This window comes from Neolamprologus brichardi, chromosome 8 (genome assembly GCF_056152115.1).
Source record: "Neolamprologus brichardi isolate AB-2024 chromosome 8, ASM5615211v1, whole genome shotgun sequence".
Classification (NCBI taxonomy): Eukaryota; Metazoa; Chordata; class Actinopteri; order Cichliformes; family Cichlidae; genus Neolamprologus; species Neolamprologus brichardi.
In genome coordinates, this window is record NC_142111.1 from 3597147 (window position 1) to 3618411 (window position 21265).

At 38.7% G+C, this 21265-nt stretch overlaps 1 protein-coding gene and 2 long non-coding RNA genes across 3 annotated transcripts; 2 read left to right on the forward strand and 1 right to left on the reverse strand.

The window, feature by feature from the left end:
* Positions 1-284: 284 nt before the first annotated feature.
* Positions 285-9210, forward strand: LOC148101706 (uncharacterized). Its single transcript, XR_015719415.1, has 4 exons — positions 285-375; positions 5365-5405; positions 8264-8327; positions 8722-9210. It is a non-coding gene; the product is annotated as an uncharacterized LOC148101706 (long non-coding RNA).
* Positions 924-1913, forward strand: LOC148101707 (uncharacterized). The gene is made up of 2 exons (XR_015719438.1): positions 924-1137; positions 1671-1913. It is a non-coding gene; the product is annotated as an uncharacterized LOC148101707 (long non-coding RNA).
* Positions 9211-11985: 2775 nt separating the features above from the next.
* Positions 11986-13885, reverse strand: lrrc18b (leucine rich repeat containing 18b). Its single transcript, XM_006796969.2, has 3 exons — positions 13693-13885; positions 13156-13562; positions 11986-12764 (listed from the first exon to the last, which is right to left on the reverse strand). The coding sequence occupies exons 2-3, from the start codon at positions 13414-13416 to the stop codon at positions 12354-12356; spliced, it is 672 nt and encodes a 223-aa protein (XP_006797032.1). The 5' UTR covers positions 13417-13562; positions 13693-13885; the 3' UTR covers positions 11986-12353.
* Positions 13886-21265: the final 7380 nt, after the last annotated feature.

Below are 21265 nucleotides of genomic sequence, written 5' to 3' on the forward strand. Positions count from 1 at the left end.
ACACTGTAAAATGTAATATTGTGTTTAATTAAAAATATTAAATAGGCTGAACTCAATTTTTATCAATTTCTTATTAGAACTCAATTTAAATAAGTTATACAAGTACTTTTTATGCAAAAACGCTGATAAACTTAATTTATTTGAGTTGTCTTAACTTAGAAAAACTAAGTAAGCTGGAAGTTTTGCTTCTCAGTGCGGAAGGATGAAAGATGCGTTTTGAAAATGCCACATCACTACCGTCCTCCTCCCTCTCGGATCAGTCCGCATGTTCATGGTGCCAGCATTTGTTATGGAATATGTTGAGCAAACCTGGAGAAGCATCAGCTGAAGAGATTATTGTCATTGCTGTGGATCTTTACCTGATACACTGACGTGGTGAGTAAATGTTTACTCTTATTCAAACTGATTTTGTGGCTTCTCTTAGTTTAGCACCAGGTTTATAATCTTGCTAGCTAGTTAGTGTTAGCCTAGCATTGCTGCTGCGCTGGGCTCTTGTTACTTAAAAATTAACACCACAGCCTTAAAAACCTTACATAAAACTATGTCGGTGAAATTTTCTGTTGATTGTTTGAAATAAAAAAGTGAGACAAGAGCCCAGACAAAATTCTTCAGGAGGTGCAGCCTTACGGTGTGTTCACACCGAACGCGATGGACGCGAACAAAAACGCCCCAAACGCCCCTAATTTGACGCGTGCACATTCGCGCCTCAACGCGTGTCCAAGAAAAATCCATCGCGCGTCAAAATATCATATTTTGACGCGCGTGAACCGGAAATGTGGGAGGGATGTGGGAGGAAGTTGTGCCAGACCGGTATCTTTGCAAGATGGCAGCTGTCGAGTTAGCGCTTGAAGAGAGAGTCTCCCTTCTCTATGTACTGTGGAGAGCAGAGCAGCGGCGTAAAAGACGCCCTCGCTGTACCTGGGTCCATCAGGTCCTCCAGAGGCGTGAGCAGTTTGGTGAGTTTCACCATTTGCTCCAGGAGCTGCGCCTGGATGACGGCCGATTCCAGCGACATCACCGTCTTTCACTCGGCCAGTTTGAGGACCTGCTTCCCCGGGTCGGTCCCAGAATCGCCCGCCTAGACACCAATTACAGGCGCTCAATCCCACCTGCAGAGCGCCTGTCCATCTGCCTGAGGTTAGTAAAAGTATTTAATACGGTAGTCCTTTATTGATACCTGTGCTAATACATGCTAAACCATCCATTTTTACACTGCTAACATGGATGTGCTATGCTAACAGTGAATGTGGTATGGAGACGACTGTTTATAATATTTCTAGTGATACTCAGAAGGTCTCATCAAGTCCCGATTTAATTCGATTTATGCTGTTATCAGTGTTTGAATGATAGCATGGCTGTGGTGTCATATCAATGTATGCGCTCGGTGTTTGCTGATATCAAACTGTAGCATTAGGACCACTGAGTTAACCTTTGTAGTGATACTCACTCCTTTTTATTTAGACCTGGTTTAATTCTGGGATAGTTGAATATTTGTATATAATCCCCGCAGACTGTTTTAGATTATATCTAATATATATCATGTAATTATCCTTATAATTACAAAAGGTTTTATGTAAGATTTATGTTTTGCAATTTGTAATTTTGTAATTTCAATAATGTATTTTGTAACTGCAGTACACATAATACTCATTTTAAACAATTTTGTCCAGGTTCCTTGCCAGCAAACAACTCCTCCAGAGAGGCTGTCCTGGTGAGGGAAGAGTTCATGGCTCACTTCTCGGTGGAGGGAGCTGTGTCTTGGCAACCAAAGGAGTAACCTGTTTGAAGTCCGAGTGACTTCCCCACAACGGCTCTTTTAAGAGCCACCCACAAACCTCTAAAGAGTGTTCCTGTCCTTTTAATTTTTTCTTAATAAATGGAGCTCTACTCCAAAATAAACTAACCTCTTTTTACTCTCTTAAGTAACTTGTCTTCACTATGTTCCTATATACAGTGTGGTGGAAAAGTTTGGGCAACCTTATTAAAAGTCATTATTTTCCTGTATGAATCGCTGTTACAATGAAAAATGTCACTTACATATATCATATAGGAGACACACACATTGATATACACTAAATATTTATTTCATTTCTCTTTTTTTGTGTCGCAAATTTATGCACCTGCTTGATTTAAACAGTTATTGCACACTTTCTGTAAACTGCATTTCACTTCTCAAATATCACTGTGTGTGTCTCCTATATGATATATTTAACTGACAATTTTTATTGTGACAACCAATAATTTGTACAGGAAAATAATTACTTTTCACAATGTTGCCCAAACTTTTGCATCACACTGTATTAGTATGTTTTGTCATTAGTATAATATGAAATAAATTCTACTTGTGTCAAGTCGGGTGCCAATATTTGCTGTGTAGTAGAACAGAGACATTTGTCATTATAAATGTTTATTTGAAAAAATATATAAATTCATTAACAAAAACATTTATCATAAATATATGAAATTTAACTATTTACAGAGAGACAGGAATAAAAAGGACCCAGCTTGGAGTGGAAGAGCCTCAGGGAGAAGGAGGAGAAAAATAAGAACATTGTTTCTGCCCTGGAGAGCTGCTGCCTCATCAGAAAACTACTGATCATTAGGGTCCAATGTTTCCAAATTTAACACAGCTGTGCTGTTTTCAAAAACTAATTTATAAATTTGAAATTTCACGAATTCTCGTGTCTGAGGCGGCATGCTCTCCAGAACAGGAACAAGGCCGAGGAGGAAATGTTCTGTTGGAGACGGGCGTGGCCTCTTTAGGGACTCCAGGATGGCCAGCTCCACCGCCGATGGACCGTCCTGGGACCCGTCCCTCGCCCGCCTTCGAACTGTCCTCCTCTGTGGGCCTGTAAAACACAGCACAAAACAACACAAAGTAATGAGAAGGCTGCTACTAGATTTTCATTTTCAAAATTGAAAAAAACAGGATATAAACAGATTGGTTGTAGATATTTAGTAAAGGTGATCACAAGGGAATTCAAGCAAGTAAAAAGCTGTCAGTGCTTGATGTTCATACCTGTGGGTGCAGCAGCAGGAGCTGAGGGACCAGGGACTGGAGAGCCAGGAGAAGAGACAGTTGAGGACTCTGCTGCATGATTACTTGACTCTATCAAGACAATATTAGATGTTAACAGGTTGAAAACAACAGTCATAGAGAATATTATATTATTATATACTTATATACTTATTATTATATACAGTGGTCTCTCATTTATTGCAGCACATGAACAGTAGTCACAGTTCTCACAAGTTGATTCTCAAAGTGCAAACCTTTGTCGATTTTAAAACGTAAAAGTATTATGCCGCGCTTTTTCTCCGTCTGCGGCGCCACTTTTGTGCGCCTTTTTTGCTCCCGGTGCAGGTGTCTATTTCCGAATGAGGGTCATAGTTATGAGTGTTTTTGTGCTGTTTTTTTCTATTGGACGTGATGGTTATCAAAACCAAACATGATAAGTTTGGCAAGCGCAGGAGACACAACACGGAGGAGATTTGTCATTTGGGCTGCAGAATGCAATGCGCATCGTTGAAAGCTGTACGGTGCAATAAATAAAATCAGCGAAAAGGCGAGGCAGTGACGGATGAACAGCGGGACTACTGTATACTGTTTATTAATAAACAAAATATGTTCCTGTATGACAACACGCATAAATTAACTGCCTACATTAACTCATTGTAAACATACCTTCTGACTGACACTCCCCTGCTGCCTCTTCGGGCTGTCCCTGGTCCTCGGGGGAGAAGTTCTCCACGGTCCGCACCATATTACCGCTAGTCTCCCGCGGGGTGAGGAAGGGGTCCAGAAACCCCATGACCGCGAAGAACTTCCATTTTCTCCCCGATCCTGCTGCAGACCCACTCCTCTTCTCCTTCTCTGTCTTCTTCTCCTTATTATAAGTGTCCCTGAGGCTCTTCCACTTTCTCCTGCAGATGTCCTCTGAATAAACGCATTATCTTGTTAGCGGAAAGGTATTTGTACATCAGTGGGAAAATAGCGGGACAGTAGGCGGGCTTGCTAGCTTTTGCGCGGGTACATCGGGTCAGTCTGAAAATTAAAAAGAAGAAGGAATGAACTTACCAGGTTGCCCGATCTCCTCACTTATGTGTCTCCAAGCTAGGTCCTTTTTATTCCTGTCTCGGTAGAAGTAGTAGCTAGCATCATATAACTCCGGGTGATTAGCCAGGCTCTGATTAGCTTTTCCTCCATACTGAATGAAGAATGAAGGGCTTTGGCTGGATCTGCCCCTTTGACCTAGGTCAGAGCCACGTCACCAGGCTCCTGATTGGTTGTCGCGGCGCGATTTGACGCTGGAGTTCAGCTTTTTCCAACTCGAGCGGTAGACGCGAAACGTGCGTATGCACAAAATGCAACACAAAAACTCACGCGCGTGGTTTTATTCGCGAGTCAAACGCGCCAGACGCGCTACACTGACGCGCGTTTCACGCGTTTTGGCGTTTTGGCGACGCAAATCTGCTTCCGAATTTTCGCGGGACCCACAATCGCGCGTCATCGCGCCTTTCCATTGACTTTACATGTAAACCTGACGCTCTATTCGCGTCCATCGCGTTCGGTGTGAACACACCGTTAGGGGTGGGGTGGGGTGTGGGGGGTATTTTCAATCCATAGCCATAACTAACTAACTAACTAATTATATATATATATATATATATATATATATATATATATGTTTAACCGGAGTAGCAAAAGACCGCAGGGGGGTTGAAAACAATAAGCCAGGAGTTAGCTGTGCTCGAGGACTCTTATCAAGCCTTGACCTCCCGGTCAGCTATCACGCTGGTGGATAACAGAGCTCTCCGAAAACGTGGAAGAACTTTTGCAAATATGTGATATTTTGATAAATTAAGTACATATTTGAGCATTACACAGCTACATTCTCGCCTGAAAATATCTTAAAAGGTTATTTTGTGACCCAGAAAGGGTAGTCTGGGGAAAAGGAGGATCGCATTTGTCAGCTGTGGTTGTCAGAGCCTGTGCGTACTTGTAAGCGCGGCAATGGCGGAGGAGCGCGGCTAAAAAACATTTTACTTTTTCTGGGTCACAAAATAAACTTTCAAGATATTTTCAGGCGAGAATGTAGCTGTGTAAAGTTCAAACATCTATTCGATTTATCAAGACATCACATATTTGCAAAAATGCTCAAATGTTTTCGGAGACGTCCATGTTTTTTATGCTTTGTGGCAGCTTTTGAACATCTGTGGCATCTATTAATATCAAATCTAGCCTTTATTTAACAACATAAGCAAACTCTATGTTACAATAATTGCACAGCCATTAAGGATCAAATCAGTTTCTGAAAAATGTTCTGCTTTTTCTCCCTCTGCTTGCTTCTTACTGTCTTTGAGGCTCGGGACCAGCACTCCTGTTGTTGGACAGAAAGACATCAGTAAGTATTTTGGTTTTCCAATATATTAGCAACTGTCAGTGACATTTATAGACTGGTGTATTGGTATACAATATACACAGAATAATAGTAGTTTTATCATTCTTAATATTTATACTCCCTATGAATCTTGTCAAAATGAGCAAGAATACCTCAGTAGGCTGGCTTTTATTAATGCATTTATTCAAGACAACGATACCTACAGCATATATGTTTTGGGTGATTTTAATGCTGATCTCACAGACAGCAGTTCTCGGTTTGCTAACCACTTAACTCACTTTTGTCAAGTTAATAATCTTATCTTGTCTACCAAAGTGTTACTGCCTGCAGATAGCTATACATACATAAGTGAAGCCTGGCATAGTACATCATGGCTGGACCACTGTATCTGTACAGCTGATGGGCATGCAGCTTTAGCAAACATGACTATTAGGTATGAGGTAACTGTGTCAGATCATATACCTTTTGGTTTTACTGTGAAAGTGGAACAAATGCCAGCAACAACTGGGAATAATATTACTAATATTGCTACCAGTGTAAAATTAGACTGGTCAGCATGTAGTGAAGATGATTTCTTAGCTTATCATAGTAATACCGATATACATCTGAACAACATTTCTTTGCCCAAAGAAGCTCTTTTGTGCAAGGATGTCAACTGTAAGAATGCTGTGCATAAACATTTTCTCTGCTCCATGTATGATGATATAGTGACTGCTCTGTATGAAAGTGGCACACTGCTTGATAAACAATATAAGCATAAGAAACTTAACATCAGACCTGGCTGGAAAGAACATGTATCCATGTATCATGATGAAGCTCGCATAGCTTATAAATGTTGGGCCATGGCTGGAAGACCTAAACAAGGCCCAGAATTTGAACTGAAAAAATGTGCGAATGCTAGATATAAGTACGCTGTTCGCTTTATAACTAAAAATGAGCAAATGCTGAGAGCAGATTCTTTGGCCAGGAAAATGCTGTGTAATAATATGGCAGATTTTTGGAAAGAGGTGAAAGCTCTTAATAACTGTAAACCATCTCTACCATCAACTGTTGAAGGTGTTTCTGGGGCAGATAACATTGCAGCGTTATGGAGACAGCATTACAGTGCGTTGTTTAACTGTATAAAAAGTGATCCATATGAGGACAATCTTGACATGAGTAATGACACAATAAGTGTAGGGACACATGAAGTATATGAAGCCATTCATAGGTTGTCTGATAATAAAGCTTCTGGTTTGGATCACATCAGTGCAGAACATTTAAAACATGCTAGTTTAAGGCTAGCTCCTCTTTTAGCACTCTGTTTCACTGGGTTTATGATTCATGGCATATTACCAGACTCAATGCTGTGTATTTTACTGGTACCAGTTATGAAGGACAAAGCTGCAAAAGTGAGCTGTTTGGATAATTACAGGCCAATTGCACTAGCCAGTATTTTATCTAAGGTGTTAGAAAGAATCTTGTTTGACAGAGTTAGTGTGTTCATCTCTTCTCTGGATAATCAGTTTGGCTTCAAACCAAAGCACGGCACTGACATGTGCATATATGCACTCAAGGAAATAGTCAGTTTGTATAGGGCTAAAAATTCATCTGTCCTCATGTGTTTCATTGATGCCTCTAAGGCTTTTGACCGAGTGAACCACAGAAAACTTTTTGATAAATTGAAGACACGGGGAGTTCCTCAATACATCGTGAGGATTCTCTCTTACTGGTACGCTCATCAGAACATGCAGGTTAAATGGGGAAGCAGTATTTCTGCCCCCTTTGGTGTTAGACAGGGTGGGATTTTGTCTCCAATTTTATTTAATTTATATGTTGATGATTTGTCCATACAGCTGAGAGCCTGTAACACTGGGTGTATATTAGGTAAAACATTGATAAATCATCTTATGTATGCAGATGACCTGGTTGTTTTTAGTCCAAGCAGTGCTGGATTACAGGATCTTCTTAATGTCTGTACTGAATATGGTGTGCAATATGACATTGAGTACAATGCTGCTAAAAGTGCTGTTTTGATATGTAGAACCAAGCAGGATAAACAGCTAAATTTCCCTTTGTTTAAACTGGCCCAAAAAACTCTTGAAGTTCATAAAAAGGTGAAATACCTCGGTCACTTTATTACTGAGCAAATGAATGATGATGATGACATGTACAGACAACGATGCAAGCTCTATGTGCAGGCAAATACGATTGCACGCAAATTCAGCTTTTGTTCACTTCCAGTTAAAGTGGCTTTGTTTAAAGCGTATTGCACACCGCTATATACTGCCCCCTTGTGGTCATCCTACAAACAATGTAGCATGCTGAAGCTACATGTTGCATATAATGATGCAATGAGAATCCTTTGCAGGATACCTAGAAGTGGTAGTGCCAGCCAGATGTTTGTAGCTGTGGGTGTTTGGACTTTTAAAGCACTTTTAAGAAAGTTAATGTTCAATTTTAGAGAACGACTGGATGGTTCGAGAAACAGTATAATTTTAGCACTTACAGATCCGACAGTGAGTGGTTCCCGTTACTCATCCAGTCTGAGAAAGCACTGGTTAAAGTGTTTGTGTATTTATTGATTTATTTTAAGTAATTGTGTTTTATGTATATTATGGTTTTATATTTTTATAAATGCTTTATATACTTATTTATATACTTATATATATTTAATGGTCTATACTTTGTGTTGGGGGGGGGGGGGGGGGGTTGTGTTTCTGTCTTGTTTTTATGGACATGAAGTCTGCCAATAAAGATTGATTGATTGATTAATCAGGCTGAACTTTAATCATACTTTAGATCAGCCTGTTTTACTTATTGTTTTCTCTGGTTTGGGGAAGTTGTTTCTTTACTGATCTTTTCCTGTCTTCTGTTATTAGACTTGAGATATGGCTGCACTATGCTGTTGCTGGTGACTCCAGTTAATTCTACAAGACATGCTGTGTAAGTAAACAAACAATAACAGTTTGTCTGCATTTCTTGAAAGATCACATCCCCCAAACTTAGTTTAGAGGGTCTATACTGTATATAGTGAAGTCTGCAAGTTTTCTAACAGAAAACTTTGTTTTGTGCCCAAATCATTTTGCAGATCATTAGAATGAAAGTTATTGGCCATGTTTGCACAGCCCTTTTTAAAATGATGCTTTCATGACATTATTGTGTGTTGGGTGGTGGTCACGGCTATCCAGACTGACAATTGGGACATTGAATGTCACCTCTCCGGTGGGGAGGGGGCCTGAGATTGTCTAAATTGGAGTCTGTTTTATACCAAATGCAGAAAAATGTTTTAAGAAAGCAATTAAGTTCATGTTCCAAAAATATGATTGTTTGCTTGCAGGACAACAGGAGAGACGAGTCCTCCGTCACAGATGGTGTGGTCAGTGAAGATGGTCGCCTGCAGGTTCAAGCTCATTGCATCTCCAACCCACATCCACTGACACTGTACTTAAGGGAAGTTAAAGACTTTCTTCTGCACCTACATTTGGATCACCTCGATCCATGACAGTCATTCAGGCAGTAATGCCTGGACTGGAAACAAGCCATCCTTAAAATAATACAACATTCCAGCTCCTGTGTTGGAATGCAAAACAAATGTGTTGTTTAAATCAGAGACTGCACTTGTGACAGAACAACAAATATTTTATTTTGATTATATAAGTACGTACAAAACAAACTTGTGGTAGGCCTAAACTTATTTTCAGAATAATTACATCTGAGACTTTGTTTCATTGTGAGATTATAACCGTGATGGCAATATAATTGTTTGTTGTTCAGCAGAACAGTGTCCAGTATGTTGGCTGTTATACTTTGTGTTTAAAAAATAAAAGTTGAGCTGATTTTAACATCATTACAAAAAGTGTTGTTAATTATTTTTAATCACATTCAGGTTACCACAAATTGTTTTTTCATTTAGTTGAACTTGAAATGTTTGTCAGTAAGTAAACAATTAGTACTGTACAGTCAGAAATATCAAGTTATTCTTAATACTGTAGAGCAGCGGTCCCCAACCCCCGGGCCTCGGACCGGTACCGGTCCGTGAGTCGTTTGGTACCGGGCCGCGAGAGTTGAGGCTCAGATGTGAAATGTATGGTTTTCAGGGTTTTCAGCATTATTTTGTTATCGTTTTTATCATTAACTCCTTCCTGGGTTTTTTCACGTGTGTTATGAATAAATCTTCTTTTTTTCGGTACCAGTACTAGTTTTATTTTGTTGTATTTATCCGCGACACCCTAAAGGCCGGTCCGTGGAAAATATTGTCGGGCATAAACCGGTCCGTGGCGCAAAAAACGTTGGGGACCGCTGCTGTAGACTGTAGAGTGTCCTAACAGTCATCTTAAGTAAGCTTTACTTAGTTTTTTTGAGGCAACGAGTTTCCTCAATTTTTTTGAGTTTTGGAAACTAATTAGATTTTACAGTGTACTTTTACTATATATTAATATGCTTTTTTAAGGACCAAGACGTGGGTGTGTTTTTCCAGCTTCATTAACAGTTGTTTTTTTCAGAGATCAGATGTCCTCACATCATCAGCAGTAACGTTAATCCATATTGCACAGATAGAAAAAAATTAGCAAAATTATTGGTTTTACTTTTGATATTTTGTCAGTAAAACAGTTTTGTCTCCTGAGGTCTTTTCATTGTTTTATTGCTTTGCTAAAGTAAAAGAAAAAAATCCCTGCCATCCTCATTATCAGCTAATCATAAATCCATCACTGGATCACACCCAATTGGTAGCACAATAATCACATTTAAGGTTGTGAGCTGGTGTCTGATTTGTGTAAAAGACATCATCTGCATAAATGAATGCAGAAAATCTTCATCAGAAAACAGAAAACTAAGTGTCTGATGCTAAAATACCACATATGTACCCCCTATAACAAAAATTAAAAGCTAAAGATTATTTACAGTATCATATTTTTTATCAGATATGTTCTTATTAGTTTGCGTAAGAATTATAAAAGTGCATAGTGACAACCAAAAATACTTTAGACCGATGTTGGACAACATGCCTTCCTCTAATGATTAAATCTTGGATGTGTAATCTGTCGTGTGTACTATGTGCTCTCCAGCAAGATAAGTTGTAACTGTTTGCAACACAGGGTCCAGAGGCCTGTTGATTCAAACAGGTTTGTTTAGATGCAACTTTTTTGAGTGCATGTTTTGTATGATAAATTTTAATCTAAATAAACATTTAACTAGTAGCTTTAAATAACAGTCATCATACCCTGCAGAATGAGAGACAGAGCAGCCGGGCTATGTAAAAAGTGTAAGGGGGCGTGTTCACGGTCACGTCCAGTGGGTGTGTGGGCAGAGACGCTCCACCACGAGTTACTACTGAGCAGACTCTGGCTCCAAAAGTGGAACATGGCAGCTCCCACAAGCGGGATATTTTGGCTTCATTTTTGCACAATGGGAGGAAGTGCTGTCGCGTCGTTCATCTTTTATACAGTAATTGGTTAGGACCAATCAGCCAATCAGCAATCTTCTCCTTAAGAAATTTCAAAAATATACAAAACAATATATATAACTTCATAAGTCGCCAAAAATAAAATCCAGAAAAATCATGTAGCTTTTAAGATTCATGATTCTTTCGGTTGCATCATAAATATGTTTTAAGTTCAAGTTTACACACTTAACCTTAAGTTGAGGTCTTTCATGTCTCTTTAACAAAAAACAGAAACAAAATCCCTATTCAGAAATCTCTCTTCTATATGATGGTTTGTGTGTGTAAACGTTTGTGCGTGTCTGTGTGTCCACACACAGCAAGCATTTGTTTGGCCTGCTGATATGGCGCCTTGAGCAAAAATCCTGGCCACGCCCCATCCCTTAAGATCCCGCTCCAAAGTCCTATTAACCTACGGATTTAGAAAGAAGACGCTGCATTGTTAACTCTGAGGGAGATGGAGAATGAGCCTATTTCCAAAAAAAGTGGAGTGTGTTCCTTTAAATACTATCTAGTATATATTGTTAAAAACTAAAGTGTACACACACACACATCATATAGAAGAGAGATTTCTGAAAGGGGATTTTGTTTTGTTTTTTGTTAAAGAGACATGAAAGACCTCAAGTGTACATAAACAGTTGTTGTATTTTGTTTAATATTTCACTGACAGATAATTCCAAAGTCAAGTTAATGCTACATTATAGTGATATTGTGTAATGTGAAATACTGTAAGCAAATGAATAAACAACCTCATTCTTGCTAGAACTTTGACTCAGTTTTGTTTGAATTCAACAGTGTTTTGCATTGTACATAAAACATGTTGTTACTTTTATTATTATTATTATTATTATTATTATTATTATTATTATTATTATTATTATTATTATTATTATTATTATTATTTCACTAAATATATTTAAATAAAGGCTACTTTGATATACATTCTACTGTAAGGTTGTAAATGTATTTTCTTCACCCTAAAATATCTTTTGAAATGTATTTTGGTCTGAAACTAATAAAGATCGCACTAAAGTGATGGTTCATCATAGAAAAGAAGGCCTTCTCAGAATGAGACAAACTCAGAATCTGTGTCTTTCTTTTCTTGTTTAGAGACTTCAGGAACTTAATTATTTCCATATATGATGATGATGATGAATTATGATCACATGCAAAAGATACCGTTTGTATGTTTAATAACATGAAATATTATTTCACACAACTTCTTACTTGTATAAGTGTTTAAAGTCAGTGACAGGTACTCAGAGATAAGGGTGCTCTCTGCTGCCCTCCAGGCCCAACAGACTGTCAAAACACTTTATTTGTATCTAATTATCATGCAGTTATAAGCATGGTAATTGTATAAAATGTGTGTAAAAATATGTCTTTAAATACACTTGCAAGGGAAATTGCAATGTTTTCTGTTACTGTCTGATATTAATTGAATCTATGTACAATGCAGAGTACAGATCAGAGTAACATGCAGTTCTGTAAGTGAAAGGCACTCTTGAGTTAAGAACACAGTATGGTATTTATTCCTCCGTCAGCTCCTTCCTCTCAGCTTGGCACCTCTTCAGACACTCTTTGCACAGGAAGCTTTCTTTGACTAGGTAAAAGCTCTCTGAAATACTGACTGGTTTCTCGGTGCATATCTTCTCAGCAATAATTGGATTCCTGTCCATCTTGATACTCTCCAGTTTTTTCAGCTTCAAGAGGAAGCCGGGGAAGCGGGTGAATCTGTTATCAGAAAGGCCAATGTGGCGGAGCTCCTCCATTGCACCAATGGAGGCAGGAAGAGCTTCCAGCTGGTTGAGACCCAGGTTCAGTGTTTGGAGTTTATTCAGGAGGCCGAGCTCGCTTGGGAGGCTTGTGAGACGGTTGTTGCACAGGTTTAAAACCTTAAGGTTCTGCAGGTAGCCGATAGCCACGGGGAGCTCCTCCAGCTAGAAACAACAACACATTTTTTAACAGATGGGGATTTTGGTGCATTAAACATGGACATAATTACGAACCATGGTACAATTTTGAAATGGGCAAACTACAGCTGCCAAAAGGCTAGTGACAGTTAGCGGATCTCTAAGGTGTCCCCGTATGTTTGTGATTATTTAATGTTTGGCTTTTGATGATTAGCACTTTAATCTAGAGGTCGTATTTTTTAAAAAATGGGCTTAATTTAAAATATTTGGAATATGTAATTATTTAAAATGATTTAAAATAGTGTGACACAACAACTGTGTAGCAGCCCCATAGTATTGCTGCTATACAGTAGCTACCATTTATTTACCTACTTTTAAAGAGTCGTTGTAAACAGTAGGCATTATCTGTCATACTCACATAATTGCTGTGCAAATCCAAAACAGTCATTTTGATGAACTGAGCAATAAAATCTGGAATTTTTCTGATCATATTTCTGCTCAGGTCCACTTCATCCATGTGAAAGAGCTTCTGGACGCACTTTGGAACAGCTGTAATCCCCTTGAAACTCAGATCCAGTCGGCGTTTACCATCCAATGTCAGCTCCACGCAGTTCTGGGCCATTTTCAAGGTGATCTTCTTACTTTTAGTCTTTCTTTTGGCTTTCGTTCCCTTGGCCATGCTGCTGTCGGGACACACAGTGATGGAGTCTGTAGTTAACCTTTTCCACTAATGCGCTGTGACGACAGAGTTGACCGTGGAGCCAGTCTGTGAGATCACGTTACCCAGGCAGCGGTAACTGTAGACAAAGTCAAGCTTTACCTTTCCTGTTAGATAAAATATGAGTAACAGTATCATTTGCTTTGTTCCATGACAACACTGCTAACATGACAACAGAAATCAGAATAAGACTTGCAGTGAGTTTAAACTTGTGAACAAGCATTAATGCCTCCTCACCCCCAGTTCAAAACAGCAGGGAAGAGAAAAACTGAAGATACTTGGCTCTCTTTCCTCAGCCTAAGAACGTTGCCACACTCACTTGGGTCAATGTGGCATTTGTTGTAATTTGTTCCCAGGCAACTGCTGTTTGGTCTGGTAGCTTTGGTTATAGCTATAGCTTTATAGCTATGAGCAGCCACCAGTCACAGCAGGGCAGTTTGTTCTTTTAAAAATCTGTGTGAGAACATTTTAAAAAACAACAGCTTCAGTTTCCAGGGATTATCCTCTTTCAAATGAAGCTATGGAGGATTTCAAGTCCAAATTACTGATAAGAATGAGCTGTTGATGCCTGTGTGACACCTACAAGTGTATGGTCAAAGTAAACTTTTTGTAAAACATTTATTAATGTAAAAAGCATTTTTTCATGGTGGTATTGCACTTTTCAAAGTTATGAAGACGTAATTGCGTGGCAACGCCACAAGCGGGAAGTAGTTGTGAGTGCAATAGGCCGTTGCAACGCTTCTGTACCTCAGACGAGGAAGAGCCTGCAGACCAAACGCAACTCATGTCTCCTGTCTCTACTTTTCTGTATAAAAACAGACCCCATGGAAGGCCTGTAACACCTGTAGCTGATTTGTCCATATTCTTGTTATTTATCTTACTGAAACGCAGCTCTGCCCAGTACTTTGTATTTGCCACTTTGTTTGAAATGAAGAACAAGTACTGCTGCCTACATAACAGTGAATGTATACATTTATACATGAATGTGAGTCCCACAGCCTAAGTGAACCATCTATACACATACTGCTTACATAGCAAATGCTGGCAGCTAATGAGGCCATTCTTGCTTTATATCTGAAAATACACCAAAACTAGATCTTTTTCCCTCCCACTGCTCCACCAGACCTCAAAAGTGTCTCAGTCTCGTGCTCAATCTTTTTGTTATTTTTATTGTTTACATGATTAAAAAAAACTTCATTAATGATGGGAAAGAAAATGTCCAAAACTTTGCTCTGAAAAACAATGAAATGGATGTTGAAAAAGATAAATAAACAGTGCACAAGTCAAGAAATGTGATTCCATGCACTAGTGACGTGGAATAAAAATTTGACCTTTGACCTTTAACTCGGACTCGAATCATTTCCAGTCTTTCTCAAGCTTTGATGTGGTTCTGCAGCCACACACTGATCTATTTCCCACAAACACAGAGACTTCTGTCAACAATGAGTTTAAAGTGTCACATATTGCAGTTACTCTGCATCATGCATTGCTGATGATGTACTTTTTGAATACCACACAATCTTACCAGCAGGTGGGGCTGTCTTCATACATATAAGTTCAAGATTATTTGTTACTTTTACATTTAAAATAGTGGGTCGACTTAATTATTTGTCCCATATTGTTCCATATTGATTTTGACCTGCTGGAAGCAGCCATCAGAAGATGGTTAAGCTGTGGTCATGAAGGACTGGACATGTTCAGCAACAATAGGAGGGCTGTAAGATTTAAACAATAATCAGATGTGCCAAGAAGACAGGATGGATCCATGCTTTCATGTTTTTTATGTCAAATTCTGACCCCATCAATCTAACATCAGAGCTAAAATTGAGACTAATCAGATTAGATAACAGTTTTTCAATCTTCTGTTATCTAATATTGATAAACCTGCAGAATCTTCCTCTTCTTTGGTGACAGAAGTGGCGTCCGGTGTGGTCTTCTGCAGCTGTAGCCGATCTGCTACAAAGCTTGACGTGTTATGCATTTTGAGATGCTCTTTTGCATTGATTGTAACAAGCTACGTTTTCTTTCCATCAGCTTGAAGCAATCAAATCATTCTTATTTTACACAGAAAACTGCCACTGGATATTGTCTCTTTTTCTAGTCTCTGTAAACTAGTGATGGTTATGTGGGAAAATCCCAGTATCAGCAGTTTCTGAAATAGTCCCATGTTATTGTCAAACTCATTTAAATCACTTTTCTTTCCAATTCTGATGCTCTGTTTAATCTTCAGCAGATTATGTTGATCACATCTACACGCTTAAATGTCCTGTGTTGCTGCCATAGGATTGACTGATTAGATTTACTGAGGAAGTGAACAGGTGCATCCAGTGAACTAAATCTCATTACTGTAATATTTTTAAAGGTATAATATTTCATATAAAGTCTTTGTGGGAAACCACTGTGTTCAGAGGTAAGTTTATAATATGTTGTGCCTGCAAAATATCAGGAACGGCCAATGAAAGGAAAGAAAATGAGAGGCAATTTTATGTCTATTAAGGTATTAATATTGTTGTCTGACTAGTGTGTAAGAGAAGTTAAAATAGAGTCAAAGCAACACTGTGCCACATTGGCATATGTACGTAAACATGCACTTGAATGACATTCTTGGATATAATGATCCAGTATACAGAAGAAAATCTTGTTAAAACGAATTAGGACCATTATATTGTAGACTTTAGAAAACGCATAGCCACAAAAAGCCACTTGCTTTGTTATGTTAAACTACAGATAAACACAGAAAACCTGTTTACCTCCTCCATGTTTGATCAAATCTTAGCTTTGCATTTGGTCAGTTCTTTTATTCTCCTGAAAGAGCAGGAAAATTTAGTAAATGAGCCTGAGTCATGTCCCTGTGGAGTGTGAAATACGGGTCAGGAAATGTGAAGCTCACACTGGAGGAAATGGTGCTGACCTAATTGCGTGAGGTACGAGTTTAGATTACGTCCAGTGATTAGAAATATGAGCTGTGTTTGTGGGTCCATTTGTGAGCATGAAAGAAAATGGCTACAGCTATACCCTGCAGACAGTAGCATAGCAGTATTGAAGAGTTTAAATTAATAACTTTAATAAATGATGTCATTCTAATATTTATCATTTCATTTCAAACTGTGCAAAAAATATGATCTCATTATTTTTTTAAAAAAAAAAGAAAGAAAGGGAAAACAAAGTTCTGTAGCCAGGCCAGTTTAGCTTAGTGTGGTTGACATTGTTTTACTGAAAAAGATCAGAGTTCCATGAAAACGTTGTCAGAATGGAAGCAGATGTTGCTCTAAAACCTGAATTATGCAGTATTAGCAGCGCTGATGCCAAGTAACAGTCTGTTTACGACTTATATTTACTGGGACATCTTATTTAGCACTAGCTAAACAGTTAGCTAAACAGTTAGCTAAACGGTTAGCTAAACAGTTAGCTATAAGTTAGCTAGAGGTTCAATGTTTGAAGCTAGTTAAACTAATAGTCAAAAAATTACTTTTTCTTCAAGAAGAAGTTTGCTGTAAATTAAATCAAAACAAAACATTGTTAATAATGTTTGTGCCCTGCTTATAAATGCTAAATAGGTGCCTTTAACCTCCTAAGACCCAAACTCTTCCACGGCATGCATTTTTCATTTCTCTTTGATATTTGGGCTGATTGGGACCTGATGATTGTAAAAACAAAGAATTACCAGATTTTTATTTTTTTTTTACCTAATTTTTGTTTCTAAGAAAAATGAGAGCCACATATGAGGATATTTGTTTAAAATTTCGATAGAACAGTAGCAGTATAATGTCTTCGTATGCGGATATCATCCCTTGTAGAGCAAAATTGAGTAATTTGGTCTAAATAACCCAAAATGTGATGTCCACATATGTGGACGCCAGTTCCTAGGAGGTTAAGGAACAAACATACCATTCACATTACCACATTGTCAAGAATGGGCTGTTTAAGCCTAGCATAGGGTCATTAACCTAATGAGGGTAGGCTAAAGGCAGCAAATCAAACATAGAGTGACAACACATAATCACATCAAAATCTAAACAAAAGCAGCATTTATCATTGACGTCATAAAAGTCATTGCCCTTTCATTTGCTAATTTTACAGTGAGGATTTCCCGTCTTTCATCCACTCATTTCCTTCCTTCCTGTCTTCTTTCACAGCTGCTGGACAGCATTTTTAGCTGCTATCCTGTAGAGAACCACAAAGCTTTCAAACATACCATTATCGCCTAAGTGTCTTACTGCTATTGACTTGTACAAATGATGAATGAAGGTTTGTAAAAAATCTACTTCTTAAATGTCTGTGTGCAAGACATTTGACGCAGCGAATCTGGTAAATAGAACTTCCGCAACTTGCAGTTAACACAGGATTTTACCACCTAAACCTCAAAAACAAAGCATCACATGCGACACATGTTGGTAAACTGTCACACGTTGCAGTTTCGTCATGTTGTAATGATTTTACTTCCCTTTAAAACTGCTTAGGTAGAACAGTTTCCATTGGAGGAAAATAACTCCATGAACTGCAAAGGAAAGGAAAATAAATCTAGGGCTGAAGAGTCACTTTCATGAAGCCTCACAAAATTCTCTTGAAAGACCCTGAGCAAATGTATGACTTACATAAATGCCAAAAAAGCTCCTATATTTCCTGCTTAGTGAGCTTTAGTAGACAGCAGAATGTTTTAAAATGCCTAAATGATGCCTGAAGGATGCGGTCTTCCCGCTTAGGATCAGACGCGTGGAAGGAGCCACAGGGCTGGGTGAAGGCTCCAGAATTTGTTTTTAGGATTTTTTATTTCCTGCGTGCCTCAGCATAATTCTTTACAAACTGTCCCTTAGGCCTTCTGATACAAAACAAGAGTAAAGCTTTTTTTGTGCTGCCTGTTTAAGAAAGCTGGCACCGCAGAAGCAGAGGCGTTCAAGTGTTTATCTAAGCCCTGAGTGGACGTGGCTTTGCTTTCCTCCAAACCTTGCGACTGTAGGGTACTTTGCTTCAGGGCTACCAGTTCAAAGTCTTTACCCACTTGTAAATGTTTGCCTACATCATATTAAAAGAAAAACCTCCTCAGGGCTCTCGTTAAATGTTCACTGGGACTGTGGCAGTGTCTTTTGGTGGTTAAATCAATTAGTTATGATGGATAAAATGACTGAATCTGGATTAGTTTGGTATTTGAATGTGTCCAAAATTTTAAAAAGGACAGAAAGTAATTAGCCCTTACATTTAAGGCCTCTGAATCATTTCCAACACATTATTAAACTCCATGAAGACGCGATAGAAAACACATTTTTACAGCTTGTGTACAGTAGATGATCATTTCTAATTCAAAATAGCAGAATGACTTGTTTCCTTGAAAAAAAAGGTAGTTTTCTACAGTTATGTGTCTACAATATGATAACCTGGCAGGTTCATTTTATAATTCAGAGACAGACATAATCTGTCTCTGAATGCACCGTTTTTCAGATAAGTGTGTGTCAAGAAGTAACTATATAGACTGTAAATAAAAATGGACAAAGTAACATGGATGGCATCACCGATTGGTTTGTGGATTACAATTATATTTAATGACATATTTATTTCTTTTATTTATTTTTAAACCCAAAGTAACATATTAGGGTACTGTGGGGATATGAATGCTAGCTATCTGCCTTTGTTAATAAAGCAACATGATTTTGCCATTCTTTAGTGCTGTTCAAATGTATAGTGGACTTGACATCCCATAATGCCTTGCGAGACGTGCCGTACAGTAATATTATAAACGAAGGAACCATCCACGGTGTTACTTTGGTCATGTGGTATATGGCAGCGGTCCCCAACCATGGAGCAGTTTATGTCCAATAATATTTTCACAGACTGGCCTTTAAGGTGTCACAGATAAATACAACAAAATAAAACCAGTACCAGTACCCAAAAAAAGAAGATTTATTCATAACACACGGGAAAAGACCCAGGGAAACTGAGTTAACGATAAAAACAATAAAAAATAATGCTAAAAAACGATAAAAAACCCTGAAAACCATAAATTTCACATCCGAGCCTCATCTCTTGTGGCTCGGTACCAAACAACTCACAGACCGGTACCGGTCCGGGGTCTGGGGGTTGGGGCCCGCTGGTATATGGTCACCTACTCACCCACTGAGCTAAACTGGCACCCAAGATGTATCAGTGTTTTAAATGCTACATTACATGTTCATGCAGTAAAAATCTACACCTGTAGCTCACTGGTCACTTTGTTAAGTACACCTGTTCAACTGGTCATTAATTGGTGCGTTCAAGCATATAGACATGATCAAAACAACCTGCTGGATTTTAAACTGGACATCAGAATGGGAGAAAAAGGTGATTTAAGTGAGTCTGAACATGACATGGTTGTAGGCTGGTCTGAGTATTTCAGAATTTCTGATACTGGGATTTTCCCACTCAGCCATCTCTAGGGTTTATGTGAAATGGTCCAGGAAAGAGAAAACAGGAGAATGGCCAGACTGTTTTGAGCTGAAAAGAAATCAGTAATTCAAAAGCCTCTCTGAATGCACAGCATGTCAAACTTTGAAGCAGAAGACCACATCAGGTGTCACTTAAGAACAGAAAACTCAGGCTACAATTCATGGGCTCAACAAAATTGCACAATAAAACATGGAAAAGACTGGAAAATGGTCTAAATAGTTTCAGAATTGGACCTAATTGACATAAAAGCATGCATCTTGCCTTGTATCAGTGGTTCAGGCTGGTGGTTTAATGGTGTGGGAGGTATTCTCTTAACTAAGCACTGCTTACACCGCAGTCTCTACCTGAGGGTTGTTCCTGATCATGTCCATGCCAGTCAGCTCATCTTCTCATGGCTACCTCCAGCAGGATAATGCATCATATCAAAAAGCTCAAATCATCTCAAACTGCTTTCTTGAACATGACAATGGAAGATTTGCAGCAGCCAATAAATTAGCAGTAGTGATGCTATCATGTCGACATGGACAGAAATCTCTGAGGAATGTTTCAAACATTCAAGGTTCACCTTGAATCTGCAGCACAACGAATTAAGTCCCAACCCAATACTAGCAAGGTGTAACTACAAAGTTGATGAATATTTGCTACTGTCTTTAGCAGGGAGTTGCTAATACTTTTCTCTCTCTTTTCTCTCCCCCTTTTTTAATGGTTGCTTGCCAGTTGTTGTTTAGAACATTTATTTGCTGAAAAACAGATGCTTGGCGTAGCTGTGAGTGCTGTTTCTTTTAGTGTATTGCCTCTTTGAAATTCTTTGACTAATGCCGTTTTCACATCTATGAACCATAATTGCCACAAATGAAATTTTCTCATTTGTTCCTTTGATACAGAACATTAATTTGACCAGCTTTAAGCGTTGTATAATGAAAATGGATCTAAAACCTGGATGGAAGCAGAAGTCCAGAAAAGCTTTCTAACCTCGTTGTTGGGGAATCCTCATTCTGATGTCATCATTTACAACTTTGCACCCCTACTGGCTTCTTGCTGCTAGTCTTGGAAGTCATTGTAGTATGATGTCATTATTGTCAAGAGCTCAGAGGGGTGACAGGCAGCTGGCTGGTGAGCTTGGGCCCAAAAAGCTGTTTCACATTAGTCCTGCTTGGCCTTCACTTCCACACAACAGCAGAATGAATCACAGCGCTGGGAATTGAAAGTCGCCATGCAGACTAATAAATCCCATGGTGAAATGTCTCACCAGTAACTGCGTGTCTGTCAAACGCATCCAAGTGCAAGATGAAGATAAAAATAATGGTTACAAAACAAGAGCACATGACATCATCAGCTACTATTTTAAATACAAGAAGCCTTCCAGACTAACAGCAATTAACATTTTAACTGC

What these genes read in the sequence shown, in the direction of transcription:
- lrrc18b (XM_006796969.2), bottom strand. Translation starts at nt 13,416, where the DNA reads ATGGCCAAGGGAACGAAAGCCAAAAGAAAGACTAAAAGTAAGAAGATC. An exon ending in TGGATTTGCACAGCAATTAT is followed by an intron (nt 12,765 to 13,155) that starts GTGAGTATGACA and finishes TGTTGTTTCTAG; the next exon opens with CTGGAGGAGCTCCCCGTGGC.